We start from the raw sequence: 23311 nt of genomic DNA, 5'->3' as shown, positions 1-23311 counted from the left end.
TCTTACAACTACAATACCCACCTGCAGAAGTAAAGAAACAGATTGATAGAGCCAGAAGAGTTCCCAGAAGTTACCTACTACAGGACAGGCCGAACAAAGAAAATAACAGAACGCCACTAGCCGTCACCTTCAGCCCCCAACTAAAACCCCTCCAACGCATTATTAAGGATCTACAACCTATCCTAAAGGATGACCCAACACTCTCACAAATCTTGGGAGACAGGCCAGTCCTTGCCTACAGACAGCCCCGCAACCTGAAGCAAATACTCACCAACAACCACATACCACACAACAGAACCACTAACCCAGGAACTTATCCTTGCAACAAAGCCCGTTGCCAACTGTGCCCACATATCTATTCAGGGGACACCATCACAGGGCCTAATAACATCAGCCACACTATCAGAGGCTCGTTCACCTGCACATCCACCAATGTGATCTATGCCATCATGTGCCAGCAATGCCCCTCTGCCATGTACATTGGTCAAACTGGACAGTCTCTACGTAAAAGAATAAATGGACACAAATCAGATGTCAAGAATTATAACATTCATAAACCAGTCGGAGAACACTTCAATCTCTCTGGTCACGCGATCACAGACATGAAGGTCGCTATCTTAAAACAAAAAAACTTCAAATCCAGACTCCAGCGAGAAACTGCTGAATTGGAATTCATTTGCAAATTGGATACTATTAATTTAGGCTTAAATAGAGACTGGGAGTGGCTAAGTCATTATGCAAGGTAGCCTGTTTCCTCTTGTTTTTTCCTACCCCCCCCCCCCCCAGATGTTCTGGTTTAACTTGGATTTTAACTTGAAGAGTGGTCAGTTTGGATGAGCTATTACCAGCAGGAGAGTGAGTTTGTGTGTGTATGGGGGTGGGGGGGATGTGAGAACCTGGATTTATGCAGGAAATAGCCCAGCTTAATTGTCATGCACATTGTGTAAAGAGTTATCACTTTGGATGGGCTATCACCAGCAGGAGAGTGAATTTGTGTGGGGGGGTGGAGGGTGAGAAAACCTGGATTTTGTTTTAAGATAGCGACCTTCATGTCTGTGATTGCGTGACCAGAGAGATTGAAGTGTTCTCCGACTGGTTTATGAATGTTATAATTCTTGACATCTGATTTGTGTCCATTTATTCTTTTACGTAGAGACTGTCCAGTTTGACCAATGTACATGGCAGAGGGGCATTGCTGGCACATGATGGCATAGATCACATTGGTGGATGTGCAGGTGAACGAGCCTCTGATAGTGTGGCTGATGTTATTAGGCCCTGTGATGGTGTCCCCTGAATAGATATGTGGGCACAATTGGCAACGGGCTTTGTTGCAAGGATAAGTTCCTGGGTTAGTGGTTCTGTTGTGTGGTATGTGGTTGTTGGTGAGTATTTGCTTCAGGTTGCGGGGCTGTCTGTAGGCAAGGACTGGCCTGTCTCCCAAGACTTGTGAGAGTGTTGGGTCATCCTTTAGGATAGGTTGTAGATCCTTAATAATGCGTTGGAGGGGTTTTAGTTGGGGGCTGAAGGTGACGGCTAGTGGCGTTCTGTTATTTTCTTTGTTCGGCCTGTCCTGTAGCAGGTAACTTCTGGGAACTCTTCTGGCTCTATCAATCTGTTTCTTTACTTCTGCAGGTGGGTATTGTAGTTGTAAGAAAGCTTGACAGAGATCTTGTAGGTGTTTGTCTCTGTCTGAGGGGTTGGAGCAAATGCGGTTGTATCGCAGAGCTTGGCTGTAGACGATGGATCGTGTGGTGTGGTCAGGGTGAAAGCTGGAGGCATGCAGGTAGGAATAGCGGTCAGTAGGTTTACGGTATAGGGTGGTGTTTATGTGGCCATTGTTTATTAGCACTGTAGTGTCCAGGAAGTGGATCTCTTGTGTGGACTGGACCAGGCTGAGGTTGGTGGTGGGATGGAAATTGTTGAAATCATGGTGGAATTCCTCAAGGGCTTCTTTTCCATGGGTCCAGATGATGAAGATGTCATCAATATAGCGCAAGTAGAGTAGGGGCTTTAGGGGACGAGAGCTGAGGAAGCGTTGTTCTAAATCAGCCATAAAAATGTTGGCATACTGTGGGGCCATGCGGGTACCCATAGCAGTGCCGCTGATCTGAAGGTATACATTGTCCCCAAATGTGAAATAGTTATGGGTAAGGACAAAGTCACAAAGTTCAGCCACCAGGTTAGCCGTGACATTATCGGGGATAGTGTTCTTGACGGCTTGTAGTCCATCTTTGTGTGGAATGTTGGTGTAGAGGGCTTCTACATCCATAGTAGCCAGGATGGTGTTATCAGGAAGATCACCGATGGATTGAAGTTTCCTCAGGAAGTCAGTGGTGTCTCGAAGGTAGCTGGGAGTGCTGGTAGCGTAGGGCCTGAGGAGGGAGTCTACATAGCCAGACAATCCTGCTGTCAGGGTGCCAATGCCTGAGATGATGGGGCGCCCAGGATTTCCAGGTTTATGGATCTTGGGTAGTAGATAGAATATCCCAGGTCGGGGTTCCAGGGGTGTGTCTGTGCGGATTTGATCTTGTGGAGGGTGAGAAAACCTGGATTTGTGCTGGAAATGGCCCACCTGTTGATCACTTTAGATAAGCTATTACCAGCAGGACAGTGGGGTGGGAGGAGGTATTGTTTCATGATTTCTGTGTGTATATAAAGTCTGCTGCAGTTTCCACGGTAAACATCTGATGAAGTGAGCTGTAGCTCACGAAAGCTCATGCTCAAATAAATTGGTTAGTCTCTAAGGTGCCACAAGTACTCCTTTTCTTTTTGCGAATACAGACTAACACGGCTGTTCCTCTGAAACCAGCAGGAGAGTGAGTTTGTGTGTGTATGGGGGTGGGGGGGATGTGAGAAAACCTGGATTTGTGCAGGAAATAGCCCAACTTGATTGTCATGCACATTGTGTAAAGAGTTGTCACTTTGGATGGGCTATCACCAGCAGGAGAGTGAATTTGTGTGGGGGGGTGGAGGGTGAGAAAACCTGGATTTGTGCTGGAAATGGCCCACCTGATGATCACTTTAGATAAGCTATTACCAGCAGGACAGTGGGGTGGGAATAGGTATTGTTTCATATTCTCTGTGTATATATAAAGCCTGCTGCAGTTTCCACGATATGCATCTGAGGAAGTGAGCTGTAGCTCACAAAAGCTTATGCTCTAATAAATTGGTTAGTCTCTAAGGTGCCACAAGTACTCCTTTTCTTTTTGACTTGTTTATATTGCTCTATATACTATACACTGAAATGTAAGTAAAATGTTTATATTCCAGTTGATTTATTTTATAATTATATGGTAAACATGAGAAAGTAAGCAACTTTTCAAGTAATAGTATGCTGTGATACTTTGGTATTTTGATGTCTGGTTTTGTAAGCAAGTAGTTTTTAAGTGAGGTGAAACTTGGGGGTACGCAAGACAAATCAGACTCCTGAAGGGGGTACAGTAGTCTGGAAAGGTTGAGAGCCACTGCACTAGACTGTATGAAGTGGTTATTGAAAACCGGTTTAATGAAACAAAGGGTTCTTCTGATTTCAAGAGATCAGCCACATAGCCAGGTCAATATATAACTCAGATATTACCCAATAAGCATGCCCTTTGTAACTAAAATCTAAAGTTTATTGATAAGAGAAAAGAAGAGAGTTAAAATGGTTAATAGATCATATACATATAATAGTGGTAATGTTCTTATAACAGGTTTGTAGCAGTGATGTCATAGACTTCTGGCTTGTAAAGTCTCTGGTAACTTCCAAAAGATGGGAAGGTCCTCAGACCATAGTTCAATATGCTCCTTTTAGTTGTAAATCCACAGTCCAGAAAATCAGAGCAGGAAAGGGGCAACATGGAGATGTTTCAGGGGTCTTTTATATCCTCTGCCATGTGCCTGGAATTTTACTGTCCCAAACAAAGCCCACAGCCCCTGTCTGCAGAAAGTTACTGGCACAAGATGGAGTCCAGGGTCACATGAGCATATCACATGTCCTTACATGGCTTGCTGACTCATAGGGGCAGCCAGTGACCATATCCGTGCTTAAGCGTCAACTTGCTGGGCAGGATAACTCTATGGCCATTGTGAAGTAATGCGTCTTTAATGGGTCATCAAAACATAGCTGTCTGGCTTCAATGTAGATTTTACCTGATTGGTGTTTACCCCAGGAACAAACACATTTGGGATACAAATATATAGCCATATATATAGCCACTTCATATACAGTGATGATACATGGATTTACACAGGATAGTCTTATTTAGCAAATCATAACTTTTCCACTGACACCTTACACTACATACTTTGTACAAGATTTGTTGCAATTGTCTAACAGTGGCAATATTAATGATGCACAAGGTCATATTCCAATCATACAGCATCACACTATCATTTTCCAAACTCTGGGTCAGAACAACTTGGGAAGTCATGCTGGGTCTCCCCAGTGGGAAGTTTTAGAGTTAACCTATTAATATTTTATAATGGCAATTTTTCATTTTCACAAATAATCAGAAACCTAACACTAACTGAAGACAAAATATCCAGTGGTTGCCTTTAAAAAGTCAGCCAACAGTTATTAGAATAGGATAGTTCCTATTCTGTGCAGACTGTGTGGGGTGGTACGGGGACTGTCTTGAAGGGAAGCTGGGCCCCTTAAAGGCACAGTTCTCAATTCCCAAAATGATTTAATTGGGGATTGGTCCTGCTTTGAGCAGGGGGTTGGACTAGATGACCTCCTAAGGTCCCTTCCAACCCTGATATTCTATGATTCTATGAATACCACATGGGTAACTTTTCATATGCATTGAGTATTTAATGACTACCATTGCATCCCTTGTTCTACAAGAGCAGTTTCTGAGGACTTTGCATAGTGCGTTTGGGGGATATAGGGAGCTCTGTTTTTGTTACGAGGATGTTAGATCCAAGTAGGGACCATGATGTTAACATCGCAAGAGCTCTGGTTTGTCAGCCCTAAAATAAGGGCTGGGCCTTGCTATATTTGTAACCACAACCTCCGTCCTCTCCCTGCCACATCTCCTTTCTGCTGAGTTTATTTTGGTGTGTGGTGCCCCTGACAAATCAAACTGTTTATAGAGAGACTAGCAAAATAATGATAAACCTGTCAGAGTGGGGGGAGGAGGGGGGAGGGAAATACCATGAGAATGTGGGTTGTCCTGCACTGAGGTGAATCTTCCCTTGCACTATGGACTTAGATGGCTTGGGGAATCTTCTTACTTCCCATGTTCCTTAATTAGACCCAATGATTTGGAAGTTTTAGCTACAAGTATTGCGAGAGCCATTAGGGGGATAAGAAAGTTCTAAGCTAGTAAACGAAGGCTCCTGTCAAGAAAGCATTTGGGAAACCCAGTTATAACCAGATATGTCTCTTCTTAGTAGCGGTTATCTAAATGGAACATTCTCTGATCTCTTCATCTTTCCTCATAGGTCTTCTTTCGTGAACCCTTTGTCATATTTGTTGTTCTTAAAAAAAAAACAAAAAACAACCACCTCAATTTGCCTCTATTTTTAAAAATTTTGATGCCAGAACTGAACACTGGATTGCCCCTGCAGCTTAACCGGCACCAAAGTAGAAAAAAAGAATAACTGCGCTTCTTATGTATGAAATAGATCCTGTCAACAGGACCTATTAAAGTATTTGGATTCTTTGACCATGGGATGGTGTTCCAAGAAGGAGGAGTGTTAGGCAGAGTCGGGCTCCACTGAACGAAGAGAGGGAAGAGCATCTTCGCAAGCAGGCTGGCTAACCTAGTGAGGACAGCTTTAAACTAGGTTCACAGGGGGAAGGAGACCAAAGCCCTGAAGTAAGTGGGGAAGTGGGATACCAGGAGGAAGCACGAGCAGAGGAACGCAAGAGGGGAGGGCTCCTGCCTCGTACTGAGAAAGCGGGACAATCTGCGAGTTATCTTAAGTGCCTATACACAAATGCAAGAAGCCTGGAAAACAAGCAGGGAGAACTGGGAGTCCTGGCACAGTCAAGGAATTATGATGTGATTGGAATAACAGAGACTTGGTGGGATAACTCACGTGACTGGAATATTGTCATGGATGGATATAAACTGTTCAGGAAGGACAGGCAGGGCAGAAAAGGTGGGGGAGTTGCATTGTATGTAAGATGAAAAGGAGTACTTGTGGCACCTTAGAGACTAACCAATTTATTTGAGCATAAGCTTTCGTGAGCTACAGCTCACTTCATCGGATACCCTCGCCGCCCCCTTTCCTCAGACATTCTTGTTAAACCCTGGATTTGTGCTGGAAATGGCCCACCTTGATTATCATACACATTGTAAGGAGAGTGATCACTTTAGATAAGCTATTACCAACAAGAGAGTGGGCTTGTGTGTGGGGGCGTGGGTGGGGGGGAGAAAACCTGGATTTGTGCTGGAAATGGCCCACCTTGATTATCATACACATTGTAAGGAGAGTGATCACTTTACATAAGCTATTACCAGCAGGAGAGTGGGGTGAGGGGAGAGAAAACCTTTTGTAGTGATAAACACCCATTTTTTCATGATTTGTGTGTATAAAAACAAACATCTTCTGTATTTTCCACAGTATGCATCTGATGAAGTGAGCTGTAGCTCACAAAAGCTTATGCTCAAATAAATTGGTTAGTCTCTAAGGTGCCACAAGTACTCCTTTTCTTTTTGCGAATACAGGCTAACACGGCTGTTACTCTGAAACCTGTCATTGTATGTAAGAGAGCAGTATGACTGCTCAGAGCTCCGGTATGAAACTGCAGAAAAACCTGAGAGTCTCTGGATTAAGTTTAGAAGTGTGAGCAACAAGGGTGATGTCGTGGTGGGAGTCTGCTATAGACCACCAGACCAGGGGGAGAAGGTGGATGAGGCTTTCTTCCGGCAACTAATGGAAGTTACTAGGTCGCAGGCCGTGGTTCTCATGGGAGACTTCAATCACCCTGATATCTGCTGGGAGAGCAATACAGCGGTGCACAGACAATCCAGGAAGTTTTTGGAAAGTGTAGAGGACAATATCCTGGTGCAAGTGCTGGAGGAACCAACTAAGGGCAGAGCTCTTCTTGACCTGCTGCTCACAAACCGGAAAGAATTAGTAGGGGAAGCAAAAGTGGATGGGAACCTGGGAGGCAGTGACCATGAGATGGTCGAGTTCAGGATCCTGACACAAGGAAGAAAGGAGAGCAGCAGAATACGGACCCTGGACTTCAGAAAAGCAGACTTTGACTCCCTCAGGGAACTGATGGGCAGGATCCCCTGGGAGAATAACATGAGGGGGAAAGGAGTCCAGGAGAGCTGGCTGTATTTTAAAGAATCCTTATTGAGGTTACAGGAACAAACCATCCCGATGTGTAGAAAGGATAGTAAATATGGCAGGCGACCAGCTTGGCTTAACAGTGAAATCCTCACTGATCTTAAACACAAAAAAGAAGCTTACAAGACGTGGAAGATTGAACAAATGACCAGGGAGGAGTATACAAATATTGCTCAGGGATGCAGGAGTGAAATCAGGAAGGCCAAATCACACTTGGAGTTGCAGCTAGCAAGAGATGTTAAGAGTAACAAGAAGGGTTTCTTCAGGTATGTTAGCAACAAGAAGAAAGTCAAAGAAAGTGTGGGACCTTTACTGAATGAGGTGACAGAGGATGTGGAAAAAAACCTAGTGACAGAGGATGTGGAAAAAGCTAATGTACTCAATGCTTTTTTTGCCTCTGTCTTCACGAACAAGGTCAGCTCCCAGACTACTGCACTGGGCAGCACAGCATGGGGAGGAGGTGACCAGCCCTCTGTGGAGAAAGAAGTGGTTTGGGGCTATTTAGAAAAGCTGGACGAGCACAAGTCCATGGAGCCAGATGCGCTGCATCCAAGAGTGCTAAAGGAGTTGGCGGATGTGATTGCAGAGCCATTGTCCGTTATCTTTGAAAACTCATGGCTACTGGGGGAGGTCCTGGAAGATTGGAAAAAGGCTAATGCAGTGCCCATCTTTAAAAAAGGGAAGAAGAGGATCTGGGGAACTACAGGCCAGTCAGCCTCACCTCAGTCCCTGGAAAAATCATGGAGCAGATCCTCAAGGAATCAATCCTGAAGCACTTAGAGGAGAGGAAAGTGATCAGGAACAGTCAGCATGGATTCACCAAGGGCAAGTCATGCCTGACTAATCTAATCGCCTTCTATGATGAGATAACTGGCTCTGTGGAGGAGGGAAAAGCAGTGGACGTTTTATTCCTTGACTTTAGCAAAGCTTTTGGTACGGTCTCTCACAGTATTCTTGCCAGCAAGTTAAAGAAGTATGGGCTGGATGAATGGACTATAAGGTGGATAGAAAGCTGGCTAGATTGTCAGGCTCAACGGGTAGTGATCAATGGCTCCATGTCTAGTTGGCAGCCGGTGTCAAGCGACATGCCCCAAGGCTCAGTCCTGGGGCCGATTTTGTTCAATATCTTCATTAATGATCTGGGGGATGATGTGGACTGCACCCTCAGCAAGTTTGCAGATGACACTAAACTGGGAGGAGTGGTAAATATGCTGGAGGGTAGGGATAGGATACAGAGGACCTAGACAAATTAGAGAATTGGGCCAAAAGAAATCTGATGAGGTTCAACAAGGACAACTGCAGAGTCCTGCACTTAGGACAGAAGAATCCCATGCACTGCTATAGAGTATGGACCGAATGGCTAGGCAGCAGTTCTGCAGAAAAGGACCTAGGGGTTACAGTGGACGAGAAGCTGGATATGAGTCAACAGTGTGTCCTTGTTGCCAAGAAGGCTAACGGCATTCTGGGCTATATAAGTAGGGGCATTGCCAGCAGATCGAGGGACATGATCGTTCCCCTCTATTCGATATTGGTGAGGCCTCATCTGGAGTACTGTGTCCAGTTTTGGGCCCCACACTACAAGAAGGATGTGGATAAATTGGAGAGAGTCCAGCGAAGGGCAACAAAAATGATTAGGGGACTGGAACATATGACTTATGAGGAGAGGCTGAGGGAACTGGGATTGTTTAGTCTGCAGAAGAGAAGAATGAGGGGGGATTTTATAGCTGCTTTCAACTACCTGAAAGGGGGTTCCAAAGAGGATGGATCTGGACTGTTCTCGGTGGTACCAGATGACAAAACAAGGAGTAATGGTCTCAAGTTGCAGTGGGGGAGGTTTGGGTTGGATATTAGGAAAAACTTTTTCACTAGGAGGGTGGTGAAGCACTGGAATGCGTTACCTAGGGTGGTGGTGGAATCTCCTTCCTTTGAGGGTTTTAAGGTCAGGCTTTACAAAGCCCCGGCTGGGATGATTTAGTTGAGGATTGGTCCTGCTTTGAGCACGGGTTTGGACTAGATGCCCTCCTGAGGTCCCTTCTAACCCTATGATTATGATTATAGATTATGATTCTATGAAATTCTATGCCACTGCAGATAATGTATGAACCTTGAAATTTCTGTTTTCTGAACTTTTGTTGAAGCCAAGTTTTTTTCAGATCTGAGCTATAGTAGTTAAATATCTTCTTCAAAAGGCAGGCTTTCTGCTTGAGTTAGAAAAGGGATGGTTCTGTTCGGAATAAAAATCCTTGCAGAAGAATCACTAAATAACACTGTAAACAAACTGGAATTTTGAAGAAGGAGAAGGAGAAAACCCAGAGACACTATAGTTAAGACATCCAAAACCAGTAAAGAAATTCCTTTTGTACAATCTGAACTCCCTCCCTTCTCCTGATACCCTGAGAGTGTGATTTTAAGTTCTTTGATATCATAATATTTTTGTATTGAAAGTGGATGTTTTAAGGAGGGCATTAGTGTGCTGCTGTGGCAGGGTGTTATGGGATAGCAGTGGACTAGTGCTTGGAGAGTGGTATTATGTTGAGTGTGAATGCTGCCTTAACTCACCCAGTACTTTTAGTGGGGTTTGCATGGGTTTAGTGCATACTTACTTTATAGTGTTTTTGTTGTAAAGAAATACAGCCTAAAAAATGACGCAACCTTCATTCTAAATGTAAGAGTGAGGTATGGGTACTACAATAACCTGGCTATAGCAGCTAAATTTTCAACTCATGCACATATTAATCATTGCAATTGCACCACTGAATTGAACAGCATTATCTTTCATCTGTGTAGGTGTGGAGCAAGTAGGAAGGAAGCCTCTTCATTTCAGGTGCTCACATTAATTTAAAATTAATGTGAAAACATTTTATCTTTAAAACATGTCCTGTTACATAAAAACAAAATGGACATTCTGATAGCAATATAAATTAATAAAACGCAGAATATCCAAGGATACTACAATCTCTGCAGCCTTACTGTTACTCTTATTATTAAGGCAGGTGGCCAAATGGACAGAGTGTATGCCCTATGCTGAATTTCATGAGGTCTGTCAGTCTGGGTAGCATCCAGTGTTTGACCTGAAGTGAGATATAAAATAGGAGGCTGGGAAGGAATTTCCCTACCTTTGGTGAAGTTAATAATGTAAAATTATGTGGATAATGTAAAATTATGTCTTCTAGGATGACTTACTTCTGAGGTATAATTGCCTTTGGAGCAAAGAGTGTGTGCCTATGTGAGAGCTAATCTATACTTTATGAAAACATTTCTTTATTGACATGTGTAAGTACAAAGTCCTGCTACATCTGATTTTATAAATATAGGCCCCAATCCTGTGAGGTGATGAACAATTCCCAAGAAGTACAGGGTGCCCTTAATGCCTTTTGAAGTCACTAGGAGTATCTACCTAAGGATAAATAGGACTTTCTCAGGCGAGATCACCCCACAGCTACCTACAAATAAAGTTGATTTCCCCACTGCCACTATTGATTACAAATTACATGTTTAAAATGCATGTGCTATATAATGACAGGTTTCAGAGTAACAGCCGTGTTAGTCTGTCTTCGCAAAAAGAAAAGGAGTACTTGTGGCACCTTAGAGACTAACCAATTTATTTGTTTGTTAATCTCTAAGGTGTCGCAAGTACTCCTTTTCTTTTTGTGCTATATAAGTATTCACCCACGAAAGCTTATGCTCCAGGACGTCTGTTAGTCTATAAGGTGCCACAGGACTCTTTGCCGCTTGTGCTATATATATGTATACTATGCTTATGTGTGTGTGCATATAAAAGTAGAGCCAAAGTTTGAAGTTCTTAGAACATGATCCTGTGAGATGCTGAGGATGTGCCCGAACACCTGCTGTAGACAATGGGAGCTGAAGGCGTTCTATACCTAATAGCACTGGGCTATTCTACTCCGTGTAAGTTCTTGTACCCCCCTCCTCACTGTATTATCTGAGCACCTTCCAGCACTGCTTTCAGTAATGTGACTAACATCTGTCATGGATGGGTTTGTTCTCCCTTTAGCATCTCTACAGGTGGAGAATTGTGTCTGTAGTGTAGTGTTGTGCTTTGGTAGGGTTTGTTTTTATTAAACATTCACAATGCTCGGTGTTGGAAATGGCCAGGTCGAAGAAGTGTGCCTTTTATCTGGAACGGAAGGTGGAAAGGTTGACCCTCATTCGGAACTCTTTAAAGTCAATGGGAGTTTTGCCTGAGAAAGGACCTTAGGACTTGACACATGGTGTGCGCGTCTGTCTGTGCATCTGCAATAAAGCAGTATCCATGAGCTTACCTTCCATTTTTTAAGATATTCATGATAAATCAGGATACAATCCTCAGTGATAGTATTTATCTGAAAAGAGAACAAAAATCCCTCTGGTATATTAACAACTAGGCTTAAAGTTATCAGAAAAAGGAGGGGGACGGTCTGCCATAATCTCGGAGCAGCTTTGATAAAACAATGCTTAGAGTGCACCCCTCAGTGAACCAGCTCTATTTTTCATTCTTTTTGCCAGGTCTGTAACCCTTGCAACACCCCCTACCCCTTTTAAGGACTGACAAAGGTAAGCTGCAGTCATTTGTAATAGTATAGCATAAATCCTGCACATGATAGGAAGGAAACTATGAAAAGCACACATAAAAAATTGCCACACATAAAGAAATCACTGTACTTACTTTCTTTGCCACATTTCTTAGATAGACAGGGCTGTAGTAATCACACTCTGCTTCTTCTCAGGAAGAGTTTGCTGGTGTGAGTGGAAATCAATATCCCCAGCAAGAGGAGAAAGGAGGTGGCTGGAGCTGGAGAAGGGGCAGGGACAAATGGTCTCATGTTCCTACCAGCAAGCAGGAGCAGCCGCAGGATTTACATCTAATCAGAGATCACAGGAGCAGCTGCTTCTAATAGGCACCTTCACTGGTACTTTTTTTCTTTGTTTACTCCTGACCTGTGCTGAACCAGAAATAATACGAGAGACTGTTCCCAAGGTAGTGGAGGAAAAGGACATTGTAGGAGAGCCAGACGGATTTAGCCTGGGCAAATTTTTGATTTTGCTCCCCTTTGGTCCTGAGAGAGAGAGAGAGAGAGAGAGAGAGAGAGAGAGAGAGATCTGCTGAGATTAGGAGAGAAGAATCATACTGCTGTGGAAGTCATATGGAAGCTCCCTTGATTGTCCTGGACAGTATTTGTCATTTCTTTAATGTTTCGTGAGCCTCTACCCTTAAATTTCACATACTTAGATAACATCTTCTGACTTTTATTTATATGTAGCCATTTGGGCTCAGGCTGGAGCTCAAGCTCTGGGACCCCGCGACAGAGGAGGATCCCACAGCCTGGGCTTCAGCCCGAGGCCAAATATCTGCACTGCGGTTTTACAGCCCTACAGCCCAAACCCCATGAGCCTGAGTCAGCTGACATGGGCAAGCTGCGGGTGTTTAATTGCAGTGTGGACATACCCTCTGAATCTATCCCTGTAAGGCATGTTTTCCAATCCTTTACTCCTTCTTGTAGCTCTTTTCTGACCCCTCTCCAATTTATCAGCATCCTTCTTGAATTGTGGGCACCAGAACTGGATATAGTATTCCAGCAGCAGTTGAACCAGATCCAAATATAGAGGTAAAACCTCTCTGCTCTGACTCAAGAGTCCCCTGTTTGTGCATCCCAGTATCACATTAGCTCTTTTGGCCACAGTATCACACTGGGAACTCATGTTCAGCTGATTATCCACCATGATCCCCAAATCTTTTTCCCTCATCCTGTAAGTATGGTCTACATTCTTTATTTCTAGATGTTCACATTTACCATTAACCATATTATTTCCTCAGATACAGAACAGACATATTTATTGAACACTTCTGCCATTTCTGCATTATTATTGTTAATTCTACCATTTCCATATAGTAATGGACCAATACGATTGTCAGGATTCTTTTTGTTCCTCATATATTTTAAAAATTCTTTATTTCCCTTAACTCTGCTGGCCATAGATTTCTCCCTGTGTCCCTTTTGCCTTCCATATCAATGTTCTAGAATTCCTAACTTCTGATTTATGTTCGTTACCATCAAATTCCCCTTTCTTCCATTTGTTATATATTATTATCTATAGCTGCCTTCACTTCCCCTCTAAATCAGGTCAGCTTTTTAACCAGTGTAGCCTTCTTCCTCAGTTGTGGGTTTGTGGCTTTTCAGGAATCTACTAAGGTGTTCTTAAGTGATTCCTAATTATCATTCATATTTCCTAGTTAAATTCTTCCTCTCAGCTTATTTGTTTCATAATTGTTTTCAGTTTTATGAAATTGGCCTTATTAAAACCCCAAGTATATATATTACTAGTGTGGAATTTATTCTGCCTGCATATTATATATATATATATATATATATATATATATATATATATATATATATATATATATATGGATTAGGTTGATTACTGTTGTTTATTCTAAGTAACAATGAAACAGAAACATAATTAAATTACTTGCACACTCTAATGAAGAAAACCTTAGGTGTAGGCTTCTACTTTTGGGATAATGAAAGGGAAATAACATTTTAAACCTTGCAGTCAATAATTTTGTCATTTTTTAATCTCAAACTCATTTTGGACCAAATGGTCACTTGTACCCAAGGGTTTTCTGAGGTAAGTGATCTGTGAATGGCCAGATTCCCAGACTGCTCTTTCAGTGCAGCACGCTCACGCTATGTTAGCATCCACACACATTTTCCAGGGTGTTGCTTTTATTTCTAATTTAAAGGTCTAATGCTTCAATCTACATTTTCTACTGAGCTGGGCTTGTTCCTGAGGTTTCTTCCTGTTGGGCACCTTTATCCCTGCCCCTTAATTCCCTCTTCAGAGAGTGAGGCTACGTCCTTCTTCTATTCCTAGGCTGGAGGTGATAAGAGTCACTTGATCTGATGAGTGAGTAGATATAGCTCCCCTATCTTTTTGTAGGTTCCTAGCACCTGACATCTGAGTGAATCCATAAAAGAGCCCTGTATCTCTGTCCTACAGAGTCCCAGAACCTTACACTCTGTCAGGGGTCTTTAATGCAGGGTTCACTGTATTCAAAATATTGCCAAGTATTATTTACTTGTTAATTTCAGATAACTAGTGTGAAGAGCTTCTAATCTCAATGAGACAGACGGGATGCACTAGAAAAGTGAGAGGGGAAAACTAAGAGGTGTGTTTTACTTTTAAAGATATTACTGTTACTGACTCACTTCTTGAGGAATGTTATTTTCTTTCCTCAATGACAAGTCAAAATTTGTTGTCTTAAAGACATATCTCAGTCTCGGGGACAAATTATGACACTGCCTGAGGATGGTATAATTATCAGAACAGCCAGCATGCCCCAGCTCCAGGGCAGTCCTCCTGTCTGGCTGCCCCAAAGCCACAGACAATGGAAGCCCTGGGGTCCCCTGCTCTGAGCCAGTCTAGTATGGGGGCCTGTCCCAGAGCTGTGACCCCTGGAAAGCCTAGGGTGATGAAGAACTGTAAGTCTGAGTTCCCTGGGCTTCTGTGTTCTTGGTTTCTCACCAGCTTGTTGGGTAGGCTGCTGTGGAGCTAAGTAAGCCAGTTTATAAGCATTCCTGGGTTCTGTTGGACCTTCATTGAAATCGAACTGGCTCCCTGAAACAAAAAAAAAATGGAATTTTTCCAATCAATGCTACTCTCACTGACTGCAGCTGGAATCATGCATATGCCACAGCTCTGAAATTCATGCCCTTTGGTTTATAGTCACAACAAAATGACTCAGTAAACCTGGAGACTTGAACCAGTTTTGGAGGAAACAGCTGTTCTTGATTGTACTCATCACAGACACATATGTGTGCATTACAAGTGATTTTCATTAGAATAGCTCTGGAGGTTTTCTCCAGTACTTGGACTCTAGCCCTGAGAACCCTGTGTATGTATTTAACATACACAATACATTGCAATTGCAATCTCTCTCTCTCGCTCTCTCATTCTGAGTATGATGTATCATTTCATGGGGATTACTTAATGAAAAAACCTGCTCCTGGGGAAACAAATCCAACTGTAGCAGCTTACTCCCTTGTTCCTTAAAAAACACAAAAAAAACCCACAGGAGGTTATAGCATAAAAAAGATCCTGAAACTTGAGTGTATAGCATTACTTCCCAATGAATTAATATGCTACTATTAGAATTTACATTATGCCTAGGATTGGGCCCTTTGTGCTAGATGCTGTATTAACACTTAGAATGACATCGTCCTGAAGAGCTTAAATTCTAATTTCAGACAAGTGACAACTGCCTACATTTTGAAAAATGACCCATGATTTTGGGCACACAACTCAAGACCCCTTAAAGAGGCCTGATTATCAGAGCATAATGGCTCAGCCCTGTTTAAGGTGTCTCAGGTTAGCCTTCATTGGTTGGCTGATTTCTGACAGGAATCATGGTAGAAGTGGGCCTTGTGCAGGGATCTGAAGGATAGTGGCTTTGTGGACTAGCTCAGGGAGGTCATCTGATGCATGGGGGACAGTGCGGAGCTAAGTTCGGAAACAGCTTTGGGAGAAGTGGACAAACAAGCAAGCCAGGCTGGCATCATTGAGGAGGAGAAAAGGGTGATGGAAAGAAAGACCAAAGCAGATAGGTATGGAGGGACAGAGTTATGAAGGGCCTTGATGGTGAGTATCAGAACCCCGAGCTTGGTAGAGTGGAAAAAGGGGATGCAGTAGAGATAGTTGAAGAGAGGAGTGACAGGCAAGGAAGAAAGAAGAGCTCTACAAGAGTATGTGCCCAGGAAAGCATAGTTCCCCCTGTAGCTCACTGCTGTATGGGGGGATTACACAGGCTGCATCATCCTTTATGGTAGTGCAGCTTGCTTCTCCCTGTGCCACTATGGATGACCAAGGTCATGACTCTACTTCCTCCCTTGTCCCTTTGAGACAATATGCTTTCTCCCAAAGGCACAAGGCAAAACAGTCTCTAAGCTTCCCAAACCATAAGGACTGTGACTGTCACAGTCTCTTGCCTGGTGAAAGCAGTGGGGAATTAGTTGGAGATCTTTGCATGCGCCACACAAACCTTTGCATCTTTTCTAGGGCCAATCACTATCTAGCCCTAGGTTTGTTACACTACAAAAATAATGGCAAAGGTGAAGTTCTGAATTAACTTATTACCTTGCAATGGTACTTGGAATGCTTGCTGTTTACTGTGCATGTTTCCCAGGCTGCCTGTTCCTTTTCATGGCAAATTTTGAAATGTTGTGGGTTTGGTATCAATTGGAACAGAACTAAATAAACTTCAAACTATCAAATTCCTCCATGAAACAACTACCTTTCTGTGCCCAGCTCTTAGTGGGAGTCTTGTGTACTCTGAAAAATCAGGCCCTAAGTTACCCTGTGATAATACTTCTTTAGCACAACAAAGTTATCAGTATTTGTACTAAACTTATGACACTAGGTGAAATAAAATGTATTTGTCATATATCAGTCTAACTGCATAACTTGGGATCATATGGAACAATGGTACCACTCCCAAGATGGGAACCTTTCACAAAGAAGCATCACACAGGATGAATAAATGTAAAATTATACTTTTATTCAAACATTTTTGTTATTAAATATAGAAATAATAAGGGGATTATTTTTCATTTGAGTGAAATCAAAGTCTTAAATAATATTGTAGTGCAACTATTTGTATATTCACCTGAGATAAAGTACTTGTATGCTACTTATTATATAATAAATATATCTGGCACCTTTTAAATTCTCTAATACAGAGATGAAACATTAAAAAACTCAGTGGATCAAAATTCAGACATAATACATGTACCATATATAGTCACGCTTCCTGTTAGACAGCTGGCAATGTTTAGTTGCCTTATCTTTCTAACAATTTCAGGATTTAAAAAAATAGTTAGCATCTATCAGTTATCAAGGCCCCAGTTCAGGAAAGCATTTCAGCACATGCTCATCTTTAAGCATGTACTTAAATCCCATAGATTTGAGTGGGACTTCAGTATCTGCTTAACTTTAAGCACATTCTTCATTGCTTTTCTGAGATGCTTTTCTAATTCAGTGCCCTCTTTCCAGCGCCATTAAATAAATGATCAGCCACAACCATATTAATTTTAGCTATCAAGATAGTACCAGAAAGTCAGTTAAGTATGGTATTGGGTCTACATGGTATGTTTATATGCAGTTCACAGGGAATATCAGGTAAATGTTGCACAGCTCTGTATTATCCAGTTAATAAACGTGTAAAAGATAAACAGGAATTCTACACATATTCATTTCTTGTGCAGCAGTAGGAATTATAAATACTTTGTTGGTGTTTCTAAAAATGGATTTCATTATAAATATTGATTGAAAAATAGTTAAATATTAATAAATAGATTTATATAAAAACGGAATAACAAAAAGTATAACTAAGCCTTTCAACATCTACATTTCCTTTTCTGACTTTGGCTCCTTTTTCTCTTTACGTGAGTAGTTGGATGGTCCAGTAGTAGTTTTTGTAAGGTGGGGAAAAGTTCATTAACAGCTTTGCGTTGGATTTTCGAATCATTCATCTGGTTCAAAGGACAAAAAAAATAGTCATTCCAAAAGGTACTGTACGTTAATTAGCATGTGCTATGGTCTAGGCCAGCAGTTCTAAAGCTGGGTTGGGACCCCAAAGTGGGTCACAACCCTGTTTTAATGGGTTCGCCATGGCTGGCATTAGACTTGCTGGGGCCTCAGGCTTTGGCTTTGGCCCTGGGTGATGGGGCTCAGGTTACAGGCCCCCCACCCTGAGTCTGAAGCCCTTGGGCTTTGGCCCCCGCCTGGGGCAGCAGGGCTTGGACTTTGGCTCCCCCCCCCTTACCCCCACCACCTGGGGTGGCGGGGCTCAGGCTTCAGCCCCCCCTCATGGAGTTGTGTAGTAATTTTTGTTGTCAGAAGGGGGGTCACAGTGCAATGAAGTTTGAGAACCCATGGTCTAAGATGTTGTATGGGGCATTACATGATAGGGCAAAGTAACACATTGATGAAGAATAGCAATAACCCATCAATCCATCGACCAGTTCAGATAAGGAAGAGCAATCTTCTAATCAATTTTGTTGTCCAATTTCTAAGCTACTTTATGACTTGGTACAAGTCAACAGCATTGTATACAACTGAGTTACTGTGTGGCTCATCATGATATATTATCAAGTATCAGGGGGTAGCTGTGTTAGTCTGTATCCACAAAAACAACAAGGAGTCCAATGCATCTGAAGAAGTGGTTTTTTACCCGCGAAAGCTTATGCCCAAATAAATCTGTTAGTCTTTAAGATGCCACCGAACTTCTTGTTGTTTTTATGATATATTATTATAACATTTGAGTTACGGTGGTATTGGAGGACAAATTATTAAAGCAGGGCCATATGCTAATGGCTGTAATTGAAATCACTGGAGTTAAACTGGTATTAACAGTAGAATCTGATCCAGAATGTCACTTTTGGAGGCTGTCTTTTAATCCTGCTTGAGGTCTGACTAGGAACTGATTACTACTTCCTCAACCCAGTTTAGGAGACAAATGGCTGTTAACTATGTAATAATCTGAAGTAAGGTTAAGGTTGTCTGTTACTCTCATTGACTCTATTTTCATTCATTAATTATTAGATTAAAATGTTTCAAATGTTAAAATGCATCAGTTGGGCTACTACGTGAGCTCACTTACATAATTTTAAAAAACCACAATTAAAAAACATCAACTAAAAAATTGCCTTGCAGGATATGACTAGATTGTCTTCCCCACAGTGAAAAACACTTAGACAAAAGTCTAACAGAGTAAAGGGACCTTAGACTTTGTCCTGAAAGTCAAGAAGCTGAGGCTCTGTTGCCACAAAAGGAGAATGAATTCTAGATTTTGCCTTCATAAAACAAAAGGAAAAAAAGAAATATCCTTACCGGAAGTCTTGCCAACTCCATTAGGTCATTTACTTTTTTGAAGCTTTCAGTTAGGCTGTTGTTCAGCGTATACAGGGCATTGTGTATGTTCTTGACGTGCAGTTCACTCGTAGCCAGGTCAATATTTTTAAACATTTTCAAGTACATGGAAATGATCTGGCTGAGTATGATTTTTTTTTCAGTTGTCTGTTAGAAATACAGCAAATAAAAGCGTTTAATGAACTTCCATCAAAGTGAAATGTAGAAAATCAAAATGAAGGCCCTCTGCTGTGATCAAAGAGTACTCGGGACAGGGGAATGCAAAGATGACCTTAAGCCTTGATTCTGGGTTGGCTGGGACTTGAGCTGAGCACCTGGCATAAACTAAAGTATCCTGAGGGCTGTTGTAACTTGTGCCAGCTGCCAGCAATCCCAAGGAGCCATTACAACAGCCTAGGGATCAATGGTACATAGGAGCTCCCTGGCTACACCCTTTTTTCCCCAGCCATGTCCCCATCACTAGCAGAGAAGGCAGCAGAATGTCATAGGAGCCACTATGTCAGTTCTAAGCTACTAAGGGATCCCGGACACTGAGGTGATTCTCCTGTGGCCAGTTACTTCGGGTTGAGAACCACTTTACACAAGTAGCGCAATGCAAAGCAGCTGCACCGCTGCTCAAAATCTGGTTCTAAGGATGTAAGCTTACCTCTGTCCAACTTTTCAGTCTTTCTGTGAAAATAGATCCGCCATCAGCTACATCTGACTGACTTGAATTCTGCAATGGAACATAGAAATGACTTAGTAGACACCAAGATTTACTGAAAAACAAACAGGACCCTCCATTGAAATGAATGGGAGTAATAGTGAAATACGTACGAGAATTGTTTTGCTTTAAGGATTTTCAGCTGTTATAAGTCCTTCATGTTGGAGTATTTATACAACTACATTCACTAAATTGTCAAGTCCCATTGGTGTTCTGTTAATTGCACAACAAATGTCATGAGTTGACTTACCTATACCTTTTCCGCCTGCAGTTCATCTGATAAGCAACTAGCTACTCACAGTGTGTATGTTACTACGTGCTCTTTGTGGATGCTGACATTAACAACTAAAAAATAAATACTAATCGACACAGCAAATTGTTCTTTGAATTATCTGATCTAGTTTTATCTTGTTTTCTGAGGCATTTAAGGCCAGCAGTGCAAAACTGGGCCTAACCCTTCAATCATTCCTTTCACAGTACTTAGGAAAATCTCCCATTGACTTTAGTGAAGGAATGGGAATTCATTTACCTTAGTGAAAATTTTGTGTCAGTAAAGATCCCAGTGCAAAGGTCCCATTCAGTATGAGTCTCACGTGTAGAGATGACCCATGTCTGCCGATAGTGGGGGAGCAAAGTGAGGGCAGCTGGCTTCAACAGTGTTAGTGAGCATGCTCAGTCCGTGTGAGCATGCTCAGTATACGCCAAGCAGCAAATCTGGGGGTGGCACGTGACCCCATATACCCCCCCCACACACACACGTATCGTCTCTGCTCACATGATTCCCATGTTAAGGTTTTGAATGTGACTTAAGTAGTGCATGTAAGCCTTCCCAGATCTAGTAGAAGGAAACTGTCATTTCAGAGAGTCAGAACTCCTGTAATATCAGAGGTTTGTAAAAACTGGGGGCAAGTCCGATATCCCACTATCAGAGTGAGGGATGCAAAGATACTGTGGGCTAGAGAGTATTTTGCATAGCTGGAAAGCAGGTGTTGTGTATGCTGTATCTCAATGATTGCAGGGTTAGAAAATACAGAGCTTTAAAAATATTTTTCGAGGGGAAATTTAGTTATTTTTACTAGTCCTGATAAAACATAATCCTAACAATACAATGTGAATCATTTCATTTTTTTTTTGTTCAATAATGTAATGACAGCAACTTCAATGGGATAATTTGCATGCTTAAGTGCTGCTGGATCAGGGCCTACCTGTCAATTTTGAGAAGTGCTGAGCACCTGCAGTGGGCTTGAAGTCTTGACTTCAGTGAAAACAGTAAGTGCTCAGCAGCTCCCAGAATCTGGCCCTACATAATCACATATACTGTAATAGGAATCTAATATATAATCACAATAATTTTATTACATAAAACCAATATTGCATTTAATCTTCGAACACTTGGCAAAGATTAAACAAACCAACAACATTCCTTTATGGTTATTACTGTAACTATTGTACTCATTCTACCGACAGATAAACAACCAAAATCAGTGGCTGAGCTGGAAATGGAAGCCAGTGATCCTAAGCCCCAGTTCTTTGCTCTGGCTGCAAGAGCATTCTGCATCTTTCATTCATTTAAGGAAATGGATTTAAAATGTAAAAAAAACAATTAATGACACCTCATCCTACAGCTCTTACTCCCATTAGTAATCCCATCTGAAGTCAACAGGTTATCTGACTGACTCCTAAGTGATCATAAATTAATTAACATAATATTTACATAATCTCTATGAAAAGTGCTAATTTTGCAGATTTAGTGTTCTTGCAAACATCATAATCTCAGTGTATGAAAGCAGGATTAATGTAGCAATATTTCAAAGAATAGTGTAGAATAAGCTCTAGGGGCCGCCTTTGAGCAATGTAACAAGAAAAAAGCATCAGATGCATTTGCAAAAGCAAAGGATCTCCTTTCATCTCAGTCATTTTCACTTGTTCCTGTTTACATTATTCACTACTGCTTAATCCCCTATCTCTGGCAAATGTAACTTTATCACCCTAAAACTAATGATAATCCAAGAGGTTGCAACCTAACTGTTACAGGATTTTTTCATTATTCATTGTTCCATGTAACTGATTGCTAAGGGAACTGGGAGAATGTTCCCACCATGAAGCATAAACAGTTATATCAATTTTCCTCAGATAGATTCAAAATACTACATTACTTTAATTAGTTCAGTTGGAGGGACCTTAGTTTTGGTGACAAAGGTGAATAGCACAAAGACAAAGACATTGTCTAGCGTCAAACTATATTCAAATAAACAATTAACTGCAAAAGCAAACCTACCCATGTTGTAACAGGACTATATTGCATTGATTGTCATAAACCAAACTCTCGCCAACTTTCAGTAATATTTAAGTCCAAATGGTGTATAAAGCATAAGCAGTAAGAGAGGAAGAAGAATGAATTATTAGATGGTTATACTTACAAAGTCAGCTTTGAGTTTTTCTATATCTTCTTCTATTTTAGGAAGAATTGATTGACAAAAGAAACATCCAAAACAAGAGCTGATAGATAGAAGGATGAAGAGATAAATCTGAGGAGTCATTGCTGTGGAGACACTGAAGTAAAAATGCTGAAGTGGTTTCTGTTTATGGCTATCAGGCCCAAAGCAATGAGCTAACCTTCTAACAGTCAGGTCTGGTATTAGAAGAAAGCCAAGTAGTGAACTTCATCTGTCTTGCTGGTGGTATTTATACCTGGGTGTTGAATATTTTTATCTCATCATCAGAATTACGCATTATTCACAAGTTTTAGAAGATGAGATGGTGTTAGATAGGATGTGATGCTTATTGGTTTTATTAATAGGCATGGTTTGTGGGATTTTAGCATTTAAAGTTTCCTTTAAATGACTAGGTCCCCCGTGTGACAGAATATGATGCTCGGTTACGTGTCCAGCCCTGCCACCATTGAGGGATCCCTCGAAAGCATTTTCAACCTGGCACTGGAAATTTTCCAGATGGCTCATCAGTCCCATTTAAAGGTAAAATTTACGTGGTGTCCTGAAAAGTTTCAATGGTTTGTTTGTGGTTGGGAACAAGCAGGAAAGGAAATTCTGGTACAAGTTGGGGAAGTGGAGTCTTACGAAGCGTATATGCTGTGGCTCAGACATAAGATTCTTGCAAACCATCAGAAAGCAAAGAAATCATATCATGTGGTTAAGGGGTCAGTTTGACAGTCAAGTCACTTGTGGTGTACTTTTAAAGTAACCACTTTGATTAACGTTGGACTCTGCAGCACTCTGAAAAGTTTAAGACATTCGCTTCAAGGTGATATTTTATGTAACTTAAATAGCCCTCTCTTTAAAGACAGAAATGTTTTCATGATATTTTCTTTTTTCCACTCTAGCCTCAGTGACTATGGAAAATGAAATCCTTATACCAATGTGAGGACGTATTTTA

General features: G+C 41.7%; 1 protein-coding gene across 1 annotated transcript; it reads right to left on the bottom strand.

The window, feature by feature from the left end:
- Positions 1-17681: 17681 nt before the first annotated feature.
- IFNG (interferon gamma) lies at positions 17682-22458 on the bottom strand. Its single transcript, XM_073331408.1, has 4 exons — positions 22339-22458; positions 19862-19930; positions 19177-19362; positions 17682-17816 (listed from the first exon to the last, which is right to left on the bottom strand). The coding sequence occupies exons 1-4, from the start codon at positions 22456-22458 to the stop codon at positions 17682-17684; spliced, it is 510 nt and encodes a 169-aa protein (XP_073187509.1).
- Positions 22459-23311: the final 853 nt, after the last annotated feature.

Source organism: Lepidochelys kempii, chromosome 1 (genome assembly GCF_965140285.1).
Source record: "Lepidochelys kempii isolate rLepKem1 chromosome 1, rLepKem1.hap1, whole genome shotgun sequence".
Lineage (NCBI taxonomy): Eukaryota > Metazoa > Chordata > Testudines > Cheloniidae > Lepidochelys > Lepidochelys kempii.
The sequence above is the reverse complement of the archived record's forward strand: the minus strand, read 5'-3'. Positions and strand labels throughout refer to the sequence as shown.